We start from the raw sequence: 18,769 nt of genomic DNA, 5'->3' as shown, positions 1-18,769 counted from the left end.
TTTTTTTTTTTTTTTTTTTTTTTTTTTTTTTTTTTTTTTTTTTTTTTTTTTTTTTTTTTTTTGTAAATGGATTTATATAGATATATATATATTCGAAATAAAGTAAAATAATTATTTAATAGAATATTAGTGGTGAAAAGTAAATAATAAAATAAAATTATACCATTAAATCAATTTTAAACACAAAAAATTAGAAAGAAAAATGAAAAAAAGTACCTGCAATGATGTCAGCTCCACCGCTAATGAACTTGGAAATACTGTGGACGACCACGTCAGCACCGAGCCTCGCCGGCGACAGAACCATCGGCGTGAAAGTGTTATCCACCACCACCGTGAGCCCCTTTGCATGGCCAATCCGACACAGTTCCGGTATATTCGCCACCGCCAAAGTCGGATTCGAAACCGCTTCAAAGTAAAGCACCTTCGTTTTCCCTTCCACAATTTCCTTCTCCACCTCCTCCAAATCACCTATGTCCACAAACGACGTCGTTATATTCGAAGTCCTCGGCAGAAAGTGAGCCAGCAACGCGTGGGTCCCACCGTAGAGGGTTCTAGACGCCACGACGTGGTCCCCACTGGCGAGGAGTTGGAGGAGGACGGCGCAGATGGCGGACATTCCGCTGGAGGTGCAGTAGGCAGCAGCGGTGCCTTCAAGGGCAGCCATCTGACGGCTGAGATTCAACACCGTCGGATTGAAATGACGACTGTAAATAAAGAAATCACGGTCGGGACCAAGCTCTCCGGCGAACATCCGCCGCATCGTCTCCGGTTCCATGACGGTGAATGTGGCGGAGGCTTCAATGGACATGTTTACACCTCCATGTTCGCCGAATTCGTGACGCGTGTTTGCAATCGCAGCCGCTGGATCCTCGAGGAGAGACGGAACCATGGCCATTGATTTCTTAGGATCGAATTTTATCGCCTCGGTTTCATCGGAGGCCGATCTTTTTGTGCCGCAGACGCCATGGTTCTTCAATTCGGCCATGGAGTGAAAAAAAGGAGAATTTTTCAATTTAATTTTTTTTTTGTGAGGATTTAAAATTTTGAAAGGGCGTTTATATAGAGAAAAAAATGGGGGTGAGGGGTAAAATCCGAATAAATAATCTGGACGTCTTTTAAGGTCTGTACATTTTTTTTTTTTTTACCAATTTGAAGTTTGGTAAAAAAAATAAATAAATAATTAACATTCTTTTTATAAAATTTTGAAATTATTATTACTATTTAACTAAATTCAGATAATTAAATATATATATTAACATTCTTTTTATAAAAATTTGAAATTATTATTACTATTTAATAAATATATATACTTAATTTTTTATATTTTATATTTTCTTATTTTTTTAGTAATTTTTAAAATATATATTTAAATTGAGCCGGTAAATTCTAATTAAATGTTTGATAATTAATAGATAACTTTTTTTTTTATTAAAAATTTAAATAAATAATTTGAATAACTCAAATTAATCCTATCCTATAATTTCATTTATTATTTAATAAGAATTCTTAAGAGAGTAAATTCACCCTCTTAATTTTAATAAATAAAAAATTAATTTTGAAGAATTAAATTTAAAATTCATTAAAATCACGGGACTAAATTTAAATATTTAAAAATAGAAGAACTAAAATGAAATTAAGCGGGTGGTATTTATTTATTTATTATTTAAGGTTAAAGTATTAATATTACTCGTTCTTTTTAATTTAAATGTGCTTTTAACCTCTTGAACAGTTAAAAATAGGTGTCTTAATAAATGTAGATTGTTGGAGTTACAGTTCCAACCTTTCTAAGCCTTGAAAATCGAGTTCGTTCGTTACATATTTATTTTCAAGTAGCTAACTAAATTCACATTAATTTAGTTTCAAATTTATTTTATATCATTGATATTAATAATATAGTATTTTATCTTTTCGAGTTATCGTTTATAATACAATACAGTACTTTCAATGATTCACATCATTTGTCTTTATATGTTAGTGAGACCTTCATTTAATTTACAACAAAACATACATTTAATTTACAGAGTTTTAAGAATATCAGTCTAAATATGGGTGGGAGATCTGAGAGATATGCATATCATAATTATAGTAAGGAATTAGAGTAAGACTTCTTTAGTAAGTAATTAGAATTATGTTTTGGGTTTTTAAATTTGGTAGGAATTTATTTATTTATTTATTTTTTAATAGTCCAAACTACCATTAATCGATATTGTCTGATTTGATCCGTTATGTATCGTCGTCATGCTCACCGTTTTGAAAACGTGTCTACTAGTGAGATGTTTTCACACCGGATTCTCCTATTAAAATAAAAAATCGTTTTCAAATTCAGCTGGAAATTAAAAAAATGTAATTTATAAAGGTAAAATGCAATTTATTTTGTTAACTTAAAATATATAATTTTTTTTAATTTTTTTTATAAATATTATCAAATTCAGAACAATTTATTTAATTTAATATCCAAATTCGGAATCTGGTCCCAAATAAATATTTGAAAATATAAAATAAAATTTTATTTTCGAGATTAATATTTTCTTTCGCTTTCAAGAGTATTAATATTTTTTTATAATATTTCTTTAAGTGAATTGTTTAAATAAAAAAAGTGTTAAAAATAATAATAAATTTGTATACAAAAGGTAATGATAAAAAAAAATTATATATTTTAATGGTATTTAAAAGAAAATGTCTTATTAAATTAAAAAATTATTAAGAAATAAAAAAAAAAAGATTTTGGAACGTTGGTTTGGGTGACTTTTTCTCGGGAAAGATAAGAACAAAAAGACTTAAATTACGTCCATTTTTAAAATAATTAATTTTCCTTATTTAAATATTATTAATTTGGTAGAAAATCATTTTGGTGGATTAGAATTCCATGTAATGCATTTCATTATAATTACGATACTAGCCCATCAGAGCCTCACGCCGCCTTCATTGTCCAATCAAATTTTGACTTTCAATATTTTGACCGATGCTCGAGTTCATTATCCAATATGATATGAATAATCTCTCCGACCTAGCTAACAGTAATTGACATATACTTCTTCTTTTGCAATCGGACATTCAAATTTGCGCAAAAAAACATACTTCTCAACCAAAAGATCAATTTTAAACGAACAATATATTATACATACTAAGTAAGTACGTGTGTCTATATATATATATATAATATATATTAAAAAATGCTAAATATTTTTACCGTGGATGGAAAACGTTAGCGTCTCGTTAAAAAATACCTATAAATTTTCAAAATTTTCTTTAATATCTCAAAACTAAAGAAAACCGTTAGTGTATAGTTAAAAAAAATATCATTCATTTAAAGAAGATTAAAGATAATCTTACTGTTACTATAATAATGAGAATCTACCTCCGCTCTTCCATTTTCCGTCATCTCCCTTTCTCAATCTATCATACTTTTTTCTGTCTTTCTCGATACCCTTTGTTATTATTCTTTCGATTCTCAATCTAAAATATATTTAGTTTCTCTTATCTCTATTTTAAATATTAAATTTTTAAACGAACAGTGAAAGCTCTCTTCATTCCGCGCATGCTCAAGAACTATTTTGGTGCTACAATAAAAATATTTTTTTAATGTTTTTTTTTCAATTATAGTATTAATATTGAAATTTCATGGTATTTTTTTAAATTAGATAATAATATTTTAATTTTATATTTTTACGTTATAAATTAACGGTAACTTTTTTTTGAATGTTTTTAAGCAGAGTAACTCTGAACCTTGTCGGCCAAAATGACATAATTTTGTCTCTGTCCGATGCATCCGACGTGTAAAAACTCTGACCGTCGGATGGATATAGACAAACTGACATGGTGAAATGGACCATGGAACCACGTGGCGTTCACCTTTATTTTTCATTTAACGTGAAAAATTAATAATAAAAATAAAACCTCACACTATTCCGAAGAAGCTTCGAGAGGCAGCTTAGGGCTACACGTCTGAAATGTCCACGCCACGTGGCAGTTGAGAAGTCTATTCATCAAATTGAATTAAAACCACTAATCCAATTAGAATAAGGGAACGTGATTTTGTGTTGTTTGTAGGGATAAGAACAAAACTCCAATCAAAATTAAAAAATTAAAAAAGGGTTCGTAACGTAATCCAAAAGGTTAAAGGAAAAATAGAATTCCCGAAACGTGTTCGAATCATATTGTCAGTTCAAGCATAGTTTAATGAATCATTAATTATCATTTCAAACGTTGATGTTGATGATTCAATCTCTTACTACTTATTAAAAAAACGTGTTCAAATAATTTTCATCAGTTAGTTAGTTTGAGTATAGCTCAATAGATCATTAATTACCATTTCACAAGTTGATACAATAGTCTTCTGCATGTTGTTATTTATAAAAAGAACATTATTTTGATCATTCGTTGTCAATTCAAACATCGTTTGTTGCTGACAGTTCAATCTCCTACTCGGTAACTGGTGAGCTAATTTTTTTTTTGTTTTTTTTAAGGTATCGAAGGGAGTTCTAACCATGTTTTTTTAAGTGGGTCTTATGAGTGGATTAAAAAATAATTAATTAAATTATCAAATCTTGAAAAACTAAATCAATATCACATTAAATTCGTTGGGAATATGTGTTAGACGAACACGACTCTCCACAATGGTATGATATTGTTCACTTTGAGCATAAGCTCTCATGGCTTTGCTTTGGGCTTTCCAAAAGGCCTCATACCAATGGAGAGTGTATTCTTAGATTATAAACCCATGACTATTCCCTAAATTAACCGATGTGGGACTTTCATCATCCAACACCTCCCCTCGAACAAAGCACGCCTCCTCTTAATCGAGGCTCGACTCCTTTGGAGTCTTAGTCATTTTTTTGACTGCCTTCGTACCTTCGAGGAGGCTTGACTCCTTTTGGAGTCCTTTGTTCGACATTTAAGGATTTGCCAATCTATTGACACGGCTAAGTTTAGGGCATGGCTCTGATACCATGTTAGACGAACACGACTCTCCACAATGGTATGATATTGTCCACTTTGAGCATAAGCTCTCATGGCTTTGCTTTGGGCTTTCCAAAAGGCCTCATACCAATGGAGAGTGTATTCTTAGATTATAAACCCATGACTATTCCCTAAATTAACCGATGTGGGACTTTCATCATCCAACACCTCCCCTCGAACAAAGCACGCCTCCTCTTAATCGAGGCTCGACTCCTTTGGAGTCTTAGTCATTTTTTTGACTGCCTTCGTACCTTCGAGGAGGCTTGACTCCTTTTGGAGTCCTTTGTTCGACATTTAAGGATTTGTCAATCGGCTAAGTTTAGGGCATGGCTCTGATACCATGTTAGACGAACACGCCTCTGATACCATGTTAGACGAACACGACTCTCCACAATGGTATGATATTGTCCACTTTGAGCATAAGCTCTCATGGCTTTGCTTTGGGCTTTCCAAAAGGCCTCATACCAATGGAGAGTGTATTCTTAGATTATAAACCCATGACTATTCCCTAAATTAACCGATGTGGGACTTTCATCATCCAACAATATGAACATAACTCAACTCGAAAAAGAAAGGAGAGAGACGATAATTTTATGATGCTAAAATGTCCCACATGTCCTCCTTATCTATAAAGTTTTAAGCACAATAATTTCCTCATAAATTGGAGTTAAAAGGGGAATAGATACCGACCTTAATGCTAGATTCATGTAGAAGTGGGACAGTAGGGTCCAAACTTGCGCACGTAAAACCCAACAGATTTCAAGTTTGTCCCTTTAACCACTCGGACATATCGACTTAAACATCTCACAAAATCACATAATCAATAGAAATATTGAAACCCAACAAATTTCAAGTCCATATCGACCTAATAACTATTCTGAGTTATTAAGGTAAAAAGTGAGTAGCGAAAAAATGTCAACAATATGATTCGAACCTACGTGGGTACAAGTGAAACCTAACAAATTTCAAGTCTGCCTCTTTAACCACTCAAATATACTAATAGAAATGCTTCAAAGAAATGTCGAAGCCAATAGATAGATTCATATAGAAGTGGAATAGTTATTCATTCTAAGTTATTAAGGTAAAAAGTGAGTAACGAAAAAGCATCGACAGCAGCTCAACAGATTTCAAATCTATCTCTTTAACCACTCTAACATACCAACCTTAATGTTTTAGTGAAATGTCGAAGTCAAGATAGCATGGTTTAAACCTTGGTTCGAATGTGAAACCCAATAAATTAATAGATTTCAAGTATGTCTCCTTAATGAGAAATGTCGATTTGTTACGTCGACAACAGGGTTCGAACCTACAGGTGAAACCCAATAGATTAATAGATTTCAAGTCGCATTCTAAGTTATTCCGGTAAAAAGTGAGAGAAGTGAAACCCAACAGATTTTAAGTTTGTCTTCTTAACCACTCGAACATATCATATAGAAGTAAAAAAGTATATGTGAAGTGAAACACGTCAACAAGGTTCGAACCTACGCCGGTGAAACCCAACAAATTTCAAGTCTGTCTCTTTAACCGTTCGAACATATCGACCTTAATGTTTCAAATAAATGTCGGAGTCAATAGATGAACTACTATTCAATATCCTTACGAAAAATTAATCGCATCGGGTAGTTTCCACCGCCTGTCCAGGGTTGAGCCCCGACGTGACATGAGCGTGAAAGGGGTTCAAGAATCAGTTTTCTTTGTAGAATAGGCTAAACTTCTCTTAATATCTTTTTGAGCAATGATCCGCTTCCATTTCGACTTTTCGTAAGCGGGCCCGGGCTTTTTCTGCAATGAATAGAGAAGGTATAGTAATGCTATGAATGACCCAGTATCGAATACTGGTGATAATATCAGCAAAAGCTCAAGTCTGTCTCTTTAACCTCTCGAATATACCGACTTTAATGTTTGAGCAAAATGTCGAAGTCAATAGATAGATTCATGTAGAAGTGGAATAGTTATTTAAATGTATTAATAGTGGGGCATTCTTGCGCTAAAAAGGGAGAAGGAAAAAAACTTCTAGTACTTCCAATTATTTAAATTTATTAAATGTCAATAATAAGATTCAAACCTAACAAATTTTAAGTGTGTCTCTTTGACTCCTCGAACCTATCGACCCTAATGTTTTAAATCGGATTCAACAGATTTCTAGTATACATTTTTTATATAGTGACAATAGACGAGAAATTGAGAATTAAACATATTATCGCGAGAAATGTTCAAATTTGATGATTTTGACTTGTACGACCAGTATCCAACGCCCAAAAAATTGTCGCAATTTAGAAACCTTAGTTGGGTTGTTCAAAGTATCCGTGAACAAAACATAGTTACTGTCAATATTTTCCAACATTACTGTAACGCCCCAGATCTACCGCTAGCAGATATTGTTCTCTTTGGGCTTTCCCTTTCACTAGCAGATATTGTTCTCTTTGGGCTTCACTTTCAGGGTTCCTCTCAAGGCTTTAAAACGCGTCCAGATCCACCGTTAGCAGATAATGTTCTCTTTGGGCTTTCCCTTTCGGGCTTCCCCTCAAGGCTTCAAAACGCGTCCAGATCCACCGCTAGCAGATATTGTTCTCTTGTCCTCTTTGGGCTTTCCCATATCCACTGCTAATAGATATATTGTCCTCTTGCTCTAAATTCACCGTAGATATTGTCCTCTTGCCCTAGATCCTCCGCAAGCAGATATTGTCCTCTTGTCCTAGATCCACCGCAAGCAAATATTGTCCTCTTGTCCTAGATCCACCGCAAGCAAATATTGTCCTCTTGTCCTAGATCCACCGCAAGCAGATATTGTCCTTTGGGCTTTCCCTTTCACCGCTAGTAGATATTGTCCTCCTGTCCTAGATCCACCGCAAGTAGATATCGTCCTCTGGGCTTTCCCTTTCACCGCTAGTAGATATTGTCCTCTTGTCCTAGATCCACCGCAAGTAGATATTGTTCTCTTGTCCTAGATCCACCGCCCTAGATCCACCGCAAGCAGATATTGTCCTCTTTGGGCTTTCCCTTCTCTTGTCCTAGATCCACCAGTAGATATTGTCCTCTTGATATTGTCCTCTTTGGGCTTTCCCTTTCACCGCTAGTAGATATTGTCCTCTTTGGGCTTTCCCTTTCGGGCTTCCTCTCAAGGCTTTAAAACGCGTCCAGATCCACCGATAGCAGATTTTATTCCCTTTCGGGCTTCCTCTCAAGGCTTTAAAACGCGTCCAGATCCACCGCTAGCAGATTTTATTCCCTTTCGGGCTTCCTCTCAAGGCTTTAAAACTCGTCTAGATCCACCGCTAGCAGATTTTATCCTCTTGTCCTCTTTGGGCTTTCCCTTCTTGTCCTCTTTGAGCTTTTCCCTCTCGGGTGAGCTTTTGAGCTTTCCCTTTCGGGCGAGCTTTTGAGCTTTCTCTTTCGGGCTTCCCCTCAAGGCTTAGATTCAGGAGCTTTTGAATGGTTCTTTTTGAGCTTTTGAGCTTTCTCTTGAGGGGCTCTTGAATCGTCATTTTTGAGCTTTTGAGCTTTCCTTGAGGGGCTTTTGAATTGTCCTTTCCTTTGAGGGGCTTTTGAGTTTTTGAGATTTCTCTCTCGGGCTTTCTCTCAAAGTTTAGATTCTTACAGCGTCTATTAGGAGAAGGTTTTCACACCCTTATAAAGGGTGGTTTATAAAGGGTTAAAGCGTCTATTAGGAGAAAGTTTTCACACCCTTATAAAGTGTAGTCTTTGGCCTTTCCCTCAAGGCTATAAAACGCGTCCAGATCCAGGACAACTTCCCCTTGGGCTTTCCTTTTTGAGCTTTAAAAGGCGTCCAGATCCAGGACAGCTTCCCCTTAAGGCTTTAAAACGCGTCTATTAAGGGAAGGTTTTCACACCCTCATAAAGGGTAGTTTGTTCTCTTCCCCAACCAATATGGGACATCACAATTATGTTTTAACGAATGTTCATCAAATACACATTGGAATGTAAAAGACTAAAATCCATCTCAACTTGATATATTTATAGAAAATCTCTTCTTGAAAATGTATTTATATTTATATTAAGTATGATAGAGACGGGGACGGGAATGGAGACGAGAATATAATCTCGTTCCCAACCCTAATTATCGGAGAAATTTTTCTCCACTACCTTCTCCATTCTCCGTCTAAATGGAAAATTTCCGCCTTGGTCAAATGGACATCTCTAATCACGATCCCGAGTCCTTTTGAGTGATGAGCATATGACTAAGGTAAAAGAGAATAAATTAGTCTCGGTTAAATGGGCATCTCTAATACGATCCCAAGTCCTTTTGAGTTACGAGCATATGACTAGGGTAAAGAAAAATAAATTATTTGAAGAATCTATCACAATGTGACTGACCGTATTGTATCGTTGGATATACGAGAAATGAACCATAAAAATAAATTTTATATCATATGGTTACTATGTTCAAATCTTCATCAACTAATCATATAATATAGAGACCAATTTAATTTGAGATGAAATTGATAATCTAACATTCATTATCATAAACATAATTAGTATTTGAGGCAAAATTTGGGATGTAGTTACCTAAGCTACTTGTGTCACTCATTCATGGCGGAGTAATTCGGCATTTTCTCTTTGGACTTTCAGTTTCGTTCTTGACGGATCTTCAATCTGCTGGTTTTCCGGAACCTCGCTTCAATCCTGCCCTTCCTGTTCGACACTTCACCATGTCGCCGATTCCCGAGGAACCTAATAATTTGCAGAACGGAATCGAAATCGAACCACACATTTCGGTAGAATCAAATCAAATTGGTGAATCCAAATCAGAGCCGGAATCCACAGCAGATGTGGTTCCCACAGCTGAATTACAACAAGAACGCGAATCGGAATCAGTTAATGGAGTAGCCGACTTGGAGCCTCAATTGGAGATGGTAATTCCCACAGCTGAATTACAACAAGAGCGCGAATCGGAATCAGTCAATGGAGTAGCAGACTCGGAGCCTCAATCGGAGCTGGATTCTCCCAGGAAACAGTTATCGGAGTCCATCGAATTACAGGTAGTGACGGATGTTACAGATCCGAGGTTTGAAGAGCCTAAAGGAACCTCGATCTCATCCAACGGCGCCGAGAACTCGCAACCCGCGCTGCGTAAAGACGAAGGAAGCCGAACATTTACAATGAGAGAGTTGCTGAATGGATTGAAAGTTGAAGATGGTAACGACAGCCTTAACGAATCTGAAGGCGAGAAGCCGGAGGCGAACTCCGGTTACAGGTTTGCAATCTTGCTTTGATTACTTGAGGATACTGAATATGGTTGATTGGTGATTGAATGCTTGATAATAATGCAGTATAATCTTCAATTATTTGAAATTGAATGCTCAATGCTCAACCTGATTTTTTCATCAAGTGATTACTTCTGTTAGAGGGAGAGAGATGTTGCGACAGTTCTCTCAAGCTTGAATACCTATTTTTCTATTAAAAAAATGTTATGAGGTAGTTTCTTTCAAGGAAAACTAGTTTAGGCATCAAAATCAAATGACTCTCATTTGAACAAGTCAATTTCCGAAAGTCAAAGTCGATCAAAAGTTTCCAACGAGCTCGCTTGTTGGTGCCTGCAAGATTTCTCTTGAGCCGACACTCCCAAACTGTCTAGAGCATTTGTTTTCCTTTAAGGGGTCCGTCTTTGTTTTTCTTGCTAGAAGGGTAAGATACACTGATGGCTTTGAACGATTGATTGCTGTGGGGAACTATTCATCGTATTTTGATGTTCTAAGGCTCCAGTTGTTGTACTCTCCACCACCTGTCCCAATTTCTAATTTGTTAGGAATGCCTGTCTAGGTTCTGAAATCAAATAAAATGGCTTCTCTACTAGGCTTTTTGTCTTGCATGTTAGCAAACCCGAATCACCCTATCCAATTCTATAGGACTGAACTCGTGTGTATAATCTGGCTGTTCACATTCACCATTCAGTTCGCCCCAAATATTTGTTAAATCTGAAAGTTGCTTCGAACTGACCCAATCCGACCCATGAATAGACTTATTTCTTTCCTGGAATACATTATCCTAAAACGTGCTATACTCCCATAAAACTTTTTTATGTTGCTATGAAATTGGATTCTGTGACTTCAAATTTTGGTGATTCCATTTGTACCCAAATAGGCCTTCATTTTATTTTTGGATAAGATAAAATAGGCTTTTATAAGGTGGTAGGAAACTGGAGTTTCGTTTCAATTTTGTAGATTCCTGATCAAATTGGATTATATGGCTAATTTTCCAATTGCACTTTGCCCATTAACAAAAATCCTTGGGTATTAACTTAACAAAAATCCCAATTAGGCTTTTGAGATTGTTCATTTTGTAGGAAAGAGTTTTAATTTTGTTCTTTTTTTATATACTTTGGATCAACCTTGAAACCGGTTTACTGAAATGATCAACTGACCTGTTATCTGTTTGGCCTGCTCAATTTTTACACCGAACGTGCTTGGTTTGATTAACTTTAGAAAAGACATATATCTTGCAGTTGGGTTTTGGTTTGGGCTCAAAAGTAACCCAACCTGAACCACTAACGCCCCTAGTCAATAGTCAACATTATATGTTTATTCAGATCTTTTTACTAATGCATTTTTATGAATGACAATATAATAGAACCCAAATAGAACTAAAATGATTGAAATATAAAAGATAAGAGCTAGAAGATAATCCAAGTATTCGAGGTACTTGGAACCTACCCTCTCTTGAGAACCCTAACTCAAGCCTAAAACCATCTAAACAATTCTTTGACTTCCTTTTTTCCCCCTCCGTCTACTCAAAACCAAATACCATAACAACCTCCCTAACTAATCACCAATATACCCTTAATATCTCAACAATACCTTAATAGCATTCCTATCGCAATCTTGGTTTCTTAACACCATCCTTTTCTCGCAATAATAGCGTATCTTTTACATTTTCTCTTTATTCCATCATCAGCCTGTAGCTTCACTTTTAGGTGCGCTATAACTCATTTTTGGAATGAATCAATACATTTATGGATACTCCTGTCCGTTTCATTTTGCAAACTAATCTATTTGTTTTTTTTTTTTCATTCTTTCCATTTGATTTTGGTGTGAATTTGAAAAGGCTCACTATTTTTAGTGGAGTGTTTAATTTCTATTCAAAACAATAATGCTGTTATCAACTTTTGTCTCAATAGCTATATTCTTTCTTTAATTTTTTGCTTTACTGTATGAATTTGCAGTCTTAATCAAGATAGTCCACATCAGCCTTATTCTGAACAGAGCAGAGCTGCCATGGAGTTGATCAACAGTGTTACAGGTGTTGATGAAGAGGGCCGTTCTCGCCAAAGGATTCTCACATTTGCTGCTAGGAGGTATCATCACTATACTTTTTGTACCTTGTAGTTGTCCATCAACTACATCTCTTAATACTTCTGGTGACCTAGACTTGGATTCCTATTGAAATAAGGGCCCAGTTGTACTTCCCCTTTTCTTCCAATAGGAGCTTGTGTTTAATCTCTAATTGTGTCATGGGATTTTCACTACAACCAAAATAATAATAATAATAATAAATAAATAAATAAATAATAACTAAACTCTTGCATGCATGATGGTTAGTAAAGAAGACAATATATAATACCATATATATACATATTTATATCTATATTAATAATCATGGGTATTTTTATTACTTTTTATGCAAAACAGTACTGGATTAACTGATTTTTATAACATTTAGAGTTGAGAAACTGATTATAGAATATTTACATCCCAGTTAGGTGGCCACATAATAGAATCCAGCTTACCCTTTTACCGTTTTCGAAAGGGGCACGCCTAAGTGCAAAGCACATATGGCATAGGTGAGATGAAAGGCAATCACCTCAAAATATCTTGGGTTGTCTGCTTGGAGATAATTGTAGGAGGGTAGATCTCACTATGGTTCACATTTTCCCCCCTTGAATTGTTCTTAATGTTGGCAGGGTTATCAATAGACCTTTTGGAAAATATGAAAAGTTAAAAATAAAAGAAAGATCAAGAACTAATTTTTGCCTTTGTTCATGATATTATTGATAAAGTATATTGTATATTTATTTCTTATCAGGAACAGAGAATCCATTTCTTTCTTAAAAAATATTTGCACTCCTTCAGAAACCCTCTGTTTCTAAGCATCTATTTTCCATTTAAATATTGCAGGTATGCGAGTGCAATTGAGAGAAATGGTCAAGATTATGATGCTCTATACAATTGGGCTTTGGTCCTCCAGGTCTGAGACTTTATATATTTTATTTTGAAAACTGGTTTTTTTATTCCCTTCTATTTCTTGATCAATAAGGTTGGAGGGCAGGGAGAGATTATTGACGAATCATTAAAAAAATTTCAACTCAATTGAATTTATGTGTTTGGTATAAAATATATCACAACTTAGCTGAGACCTTCCAGTACATAGTGTCAATATTTTATGTAACATGGATATAAAATGAAATGAAACATTTAGTTTTCTTCGCATAGAGAAGTAAAATTTTGTTATAACAATACACTACAAAATGTACTGATATTTCATTCTGTTATAAGCAATATCACAATAAACAAAATTAATCGGGTGTTGCAGGAGAGTGCAGACAATGTTAGTCCAGATTCCACTTCACCTTCTAAAGATGCGTTGCTTGAAGAGGCTTGTAAAAAGTACGATGAGGCTACCCGTCTTTGCCCAACACTTCATGATGTATGTAAAAGAAAAACCTTTTTACACTTATATTACTCAGGATGCTGTTGCCAAAAATGTGACAGATCGAAAAAAAAAAGAAGGAAAAGATCTACAAACTTTGTAGAGCGTCTAATATTGAATCTGCCAGAAATGAACGTATTCAGATTAGTTATTTTGTTGTTCTTTTTTCAAGACTGATCAAAATGAGTTTTTCTTGGGCTCATTTTTCACATTAGTAATTATGTATTCTTGCTTGGGTTTTGATAAACCATGGTTCAAAGTAGGCCTTCTTTTATTCTTGGTACTGGCAGAGTTAGAAAATATTTGTATGGATTTTTCACATGACCTGCAAAATTTATCTTTAGTGCTGTCTTAATGATTTTATGTATTTGGATTGCATCCCAGGCTTTTTATAATTGGGCTATTGCAATCTCTGATCGTGCCAAAATGCGTGGTCGTACAAAGGAGGCTGAAGAACTGTGGAAGCAGGTTTATACTTCCATCCCTAGTGGTTTTTTGTCATTACGTGTTTGGAAAAAAAATTTCCACCCCTAATGTATATATATCGTTTGGAATTCGGAAATGTCCATGACTGGAATGAATGGGCACCATCTTTTCTGGGTCATATATATCAACACTTTTCTCCGGGATAAAAAATTCGACTATTTACTGTGCTAATGTGATTGCGTGATTCAATGGACACTCTAGGCCTTCTCTATTTTGTGTTATTTTCATCTCTTTTTGGTGAAATGTTTTCTTTTATCAAATATTCTATTGTTCCTTAATTTTATATCTTCAATTTTATGACTTGGTGAAGGCATCAGTAGACTCCTTTATACGATGAAAGTTTGGATCCCTGCCGAAACACTTAAAAGATTTTAAAAGAAAAGGAATTTTCCTTTTCTTTCAAAAGAATCATTTAGGCTGTGAATTGTTTAAAAGGTCTAATTATACTTCATTATCAACTCTGTGCTGAAAATTTTGAAATGTCGGTAAAACAAAATATACAGGTGCTTCCTTTATATTAGAGTGATGATGTTGGCGATAATGGAGGGACTGAATGGAACTTGTGAAAGTCCATCCTAAAAAATTGTTCATACATAGTCTGGACATGAATAACATATTTCAGACTAAAAAAACTATAGAAAAGAAAAATGAAAAGAGGAAAAAGAACTGCTTGTTTTCTGTACCTACTTTTTTGTTTCCACTTCTAATATTCTTATTTATCTAATTTTGAGTAATCATTTTTTTCTTTTCTTCATCTCCCTCTTTTGTAATTTCATTCCTTTCAAAAAAAAAAAAAAAAAAAAAAACAAAACAAAAAAAAACAAAAAACAAAAAGAACCCATTATTACGAACTAATCATTCCAATATTCTATCTTTCAGGCTACCAGAAATTATGAAAAAGCTGTACAACTCAACTGGAATAGTCCCCAGGTACATCTCAAGAAATTGCTAGAAAACCCATTTGTGATTAAATTTTTCTCTGGGACTTTCTTCTTCCTTTACAATGTGTTCTTTTTTGTGAAATTGATTCTATTGTAAGCCTCTATAACTTCAAATGAAGCTTTTGAATGTTTTTTTTGCAAATACCTTAAGGTTAACTCTTTTTGGATCAATTTCAGGCGCTAAATAATTGGGGGCTTGCTCTACAGGTACTTCTGTTTTTCACATTAGATTGATCTTCGTTTTGAAAGTCTCTTTTGCTCACCTCCACGTATGAAATTAAATATTGTGTGTAAGAAATTTCTTTTTATAGAACATCACGATCCATTTCAGGAACTCAGTGCGATTGTGCCAGCACGAGAAAAGCCGACAATTGTAAAAACAGCTATCAGTAAGGTAACACTATTATTTGAAACATTTAAATACTAAATAATTGCAGCATTTTGCTTAAAACTTACGGTTCCATTCTATGCCTTGATTGCTCCGTTTTCTTCCATTGCAGTTCCGTGCTGCTATACAGTTGCAATTTGATTTTCATCGAGCAATCTACAACCTTGGTACTGTTCTGGTGAGTCTTTTACCTGCCGCATGTGAGGAAATTACATGACCTTACATCTGTTTAATGCGCCACATTTAGAATAAGTTCATCAACTTGTGTTGTAGCTATATTTAGGAGCTTCTTAAGTTCTGTGGAAGACTTAAGTCTTGATTACAGATCAGATATATAAATTTGCTCAAATCTTAACTCATTTCTGGCATCTATAGTATGGACTAGCTGAGGACACATTGCGGACTGGTGGCACAGGAACTGTTAAGGATGTTTCCCCTAATGAGTTGTACAGCCAATCTGCAATTTATATTGCAGCTGCGCATGCTCTAAAACCAAGTTACTCTGTAAGCCCAGTACTTTTTGTTTCGAATAATTTCCATGTTGTTGGGCTTGATGTAATAACCATTCTTCCACCTCTTCTTTTCTTAATATACAATTTTATTCTTCACATACAAGCTTCAATTAAAATTTTGATGTTTGTTTTTAATAGGTTTACAGCAGTGCCTTGCGGTTGGTTCGTTCAATGGTTAGTTCTTCTCAAATAATGTGCATCACAATTGACCACGTCTTTTGTTCTATTATTTGTTCAATATAAACCAGTCAGTTATCTGTATTGTTTTTATGGTTTAGTTTAATATGCGTTGTCTTGGTCTTTTAATGGGAAGATGCGAAAGATCTGTACAAAGTTCATAAATAAATGAAGCTGTCAATTTCATAATTGATTCCATATTAAGCCTATAATGTGATCAACAGTTGGGGCATGCATGGTTTTAAGTTTCATGTTTTACTTTATCAATGAAGACTACTTTAACAGTTAAAATGCAGGGCATGATATGTCATGTTCAAGCATTTTACTATATTTTTGAAGTTTCCAAGAAATCCGTACCTTGTAAATTCGGACTCATCTTATATTCAGATGCACGTGTGCTTTTGAAATGACTTTTCAGTGTTATCCCTTGATCTGGAAATATATTTTGGTGCAATGAACTTAATGGAACTCGACTTTTTGACAGCTGCCGTTACCCTATCTAAAAGTTGGATACCTGACTGCACCTCCGGTTGGGAGACCATTTGCTCCTCACGGTGATTGGAAACGTTCACAATTTTTTCTAAATCATGATGTATTGCAAAAGGTACAATTTATTTATCTATTTTCTTCTTTTTATCAGTTAACCATGTAAGATAAGTGCTTTTATGTGATTTGGTTGAAACTGATATTAAACTACCCATGGCCCATCATCTTTCAGCTTAACATAGGCGGGGAACAAATACAAACATCCCCTACTCTTTTGGGAAGATCTGGAAGTACTTTGAATGGCGACAGGACAATGAAAGTAGAAATTCCAGATATTGTCTCTGTTTCAGCATGTGCAGATCTAACTTTACCACCTGGTGCCGGGCTCTGCATCGACACAATCCATGGACAAATTTTCTTGGTGAGCATATTCTAGCGGCATTTGCATAAAAAATTTGATTGATAGTATAAAATTACAAAAGTGCGGAAAATTCCTAATCCACTGGAGTTACTGTCGAGGATTGTTGGGAGAGAGTCCTACATTGACTAATTAAGAAAATAATCATTGGTTTATAAGTAAGGAACACATCTTCATTGGTACGAGACCTTTTGAGGAAACCAAAAGCAAAGCCATGAAAGCTAATACTCAAAGTGGACAATATCATAGAATTGTAGAGATTCATAATTCCTAACATGGTACTAGAGCGATGACCTTAACTTAGTCATGTCAATATTATCCTCAAATATTGAACAAAGAAGTTGGGACCAAGAAAGTGTAGTCAAAAGTGACTCAAGTATCGAACAAATGGTGTAGTTTGTTAGAGGGCTCCAGAGAAAAGAGTCGAGCCTCAATTAAGGAGAGACTGTTCGAGGGCTTCATAGGCCTCAGGGGAGGCTCTATAGTGTACTTTGTTCGAGGGGAGGATTGTTGGAAGGGAGTCCCACATTGACTAATTAAGGGAATGATCATGAGTCTATAAGGAATACATCTCTATTGGTATAAGGCCTTTTGGAGAAACCAAAACCAAAGCAAAAGTCATGAGAGCGAATTCTCAAAGTGGACAATATCATACCAACGTGGAGATCCGTAATTCCCAAGTAACAAGATCATCCAACCCATCAGTTTTTACCAAATCTGAAAGATTATCATGTCTGATGTGTTCGTGTAACTACTATTAGAGTGGAGTGCACTGTTCACGTGGATATTCCCACAGTTACAGCTTTCATTGTACCACATCCTTTGTTTGAGGGAACACAATGCATGCACTATTTGACCCATAATTATCAACTTGTATGCACGATCACCTTGTTAATTCTGCAGGTTGCTGACTCGTGGGACGCGCTCGATGGATGGCTTGATGCAATTAGATTAGTTTACACGATCTATGCCCGAGGGAAGAACGAGGTTTTAGCTGGCATCATAGCAGGTTGATCATTACCAAGTACGCAAAAATGTTTTCGTGATATTATCTTGATGTCTATATGATGTTTATTCACATTAGATTGAGTACTCATTTCCATAGATTGAAACACACAATTTTGGGTTGCTTTCCAGTGCTTAGAACATGTTTCTCTTGTCAGATCTCCTTTTCAGTGCATAATAATCTATGTACATGTCGCTTGTTAACAGAACGCACAAGTGGGTACCGTTTTGGACCCTTCAGGTATTTTCATTGTATTTTTATATATATTTGTGAATGTCTCGGTCAGCTTCATGCACCTATTATGTTTGGTTGTCGATGAAATTTATAAGATATTAAATCTTAGGTAGGAGGTCACCATGATTTGAACCCGTTTCATTCAGGTCAAAAAATTATTGTATTTGAAAGTTTAAAGTTCGAAGATTGAGTCGTTAAAAAGAGAGATGTTTCTGATTGGTTGCATAGGAGGGCTTTGGTTTTGCAAGTACGTAGGCCATTTATTTCACTTCCCTAAATTCGAGCATATTTCAGTACATAAAGATATTGATTACCATACTAGTGATTCGATCTTCTATTCTTGCAATTATTAAATTTTATAACAAAAATGTTGTTCTTTAGTCTTTAAACTTCATAAATATTTATTTTAATCATGAAACTTTCAAATTTGTTTCATTTTAGCTCATCAAAAAAAAAAAAAAAAAAAAAAAAAAAAAAAAAAAAAAAAAAAAAAAAAAA

General features: G+C 34.9%; 2 protein-coding genes across 3 annotated transcripts in view; one reads left to right on the top strand and one right to left on the bottom strand.

Annotated features, from left to right (window-relative positions):
* The window catches only part of LOC111465256 (methionine gamma-lyase-like), a 2,795-nt gene extending 1,761 nt beyond the window's left edge, over nt 1-1,034 (bottom strand). Inside the window, exon 1 of the mRNA XM_023109608.1 lies at nt 217-1,034. Within this exon, the coding sequence (XP_022965376.1) occupies nt 217-985 (769 nt within the window). The 5' untranslated portion in view covers nt 986-1,034. The remainder of the gene's footprint in view (nt 1-216) is intronic.
* Nucleotides 1,035-9,443: 8,409 nt separating this feature from the next.
* LOC111465172 (protein HLB1-like) lies at nt 9,444-18,319 on the top strand. Of its 2 annotated transcripts, XM_023109484.1 has the most exons (15): nt 9,444-9,749; nt 9,834-10,174; nt 12,140-12,271; nt 13,092-13,161; nt 13,507-13,620; nt 14,008-14,091; nt 14,989-15,039; nt 15,228-15,257; nt 15,382-15,444; nt 15,551-15,616; nt 15,814-15,942; nt 16,089-16,124; nt 16,612-16,731; nt 16,846-17,034; nt 17,935-18,319. In XM_023109484.1, exons 1-15 carry the CDS (start codon nt 9,630-9,632, stop codon nt 18,043-18,045), a joined length of 1,656 nt encoding a protein of 551 aa, XP_022965252.1. In that variant the 5' UTR covers nt 9,444-9,629; the 3' UTR covers nt 18,046-18,319. The 2 variants fall into 2 exon arrangements, with proteins under 2 accessions (XP_022965252.1, XP_022965251.1); XM_023109483.1 differs by having other exon boundaries at nt 9,444-10,174.
* Nucleotides 18,320-18,769: the final 450 nt, after the last annotated feature.

This window comes from Cucurbita maxima, unplaced genomic scaffold (assembly GCF_002738345.1).
Source record: "Cucurbita maxima cultivar Rimu unplaced genomic scaffold, Cmax_1.0 Cma_Scf00028, whole genome shotgun sequence".
Classification (NCBI taxonomy): Eukaryota; Viridiplantae; Streptophyta; class Magnoliopsida; order Cucurbitales; family Cucurbitaceae; genus Cucurbita; species Cucurbita maxima.
Note: the sequence above shows the minus strand (reverse complement) of the source record. Positions and strands in the feature narration are given on the sequence as shown.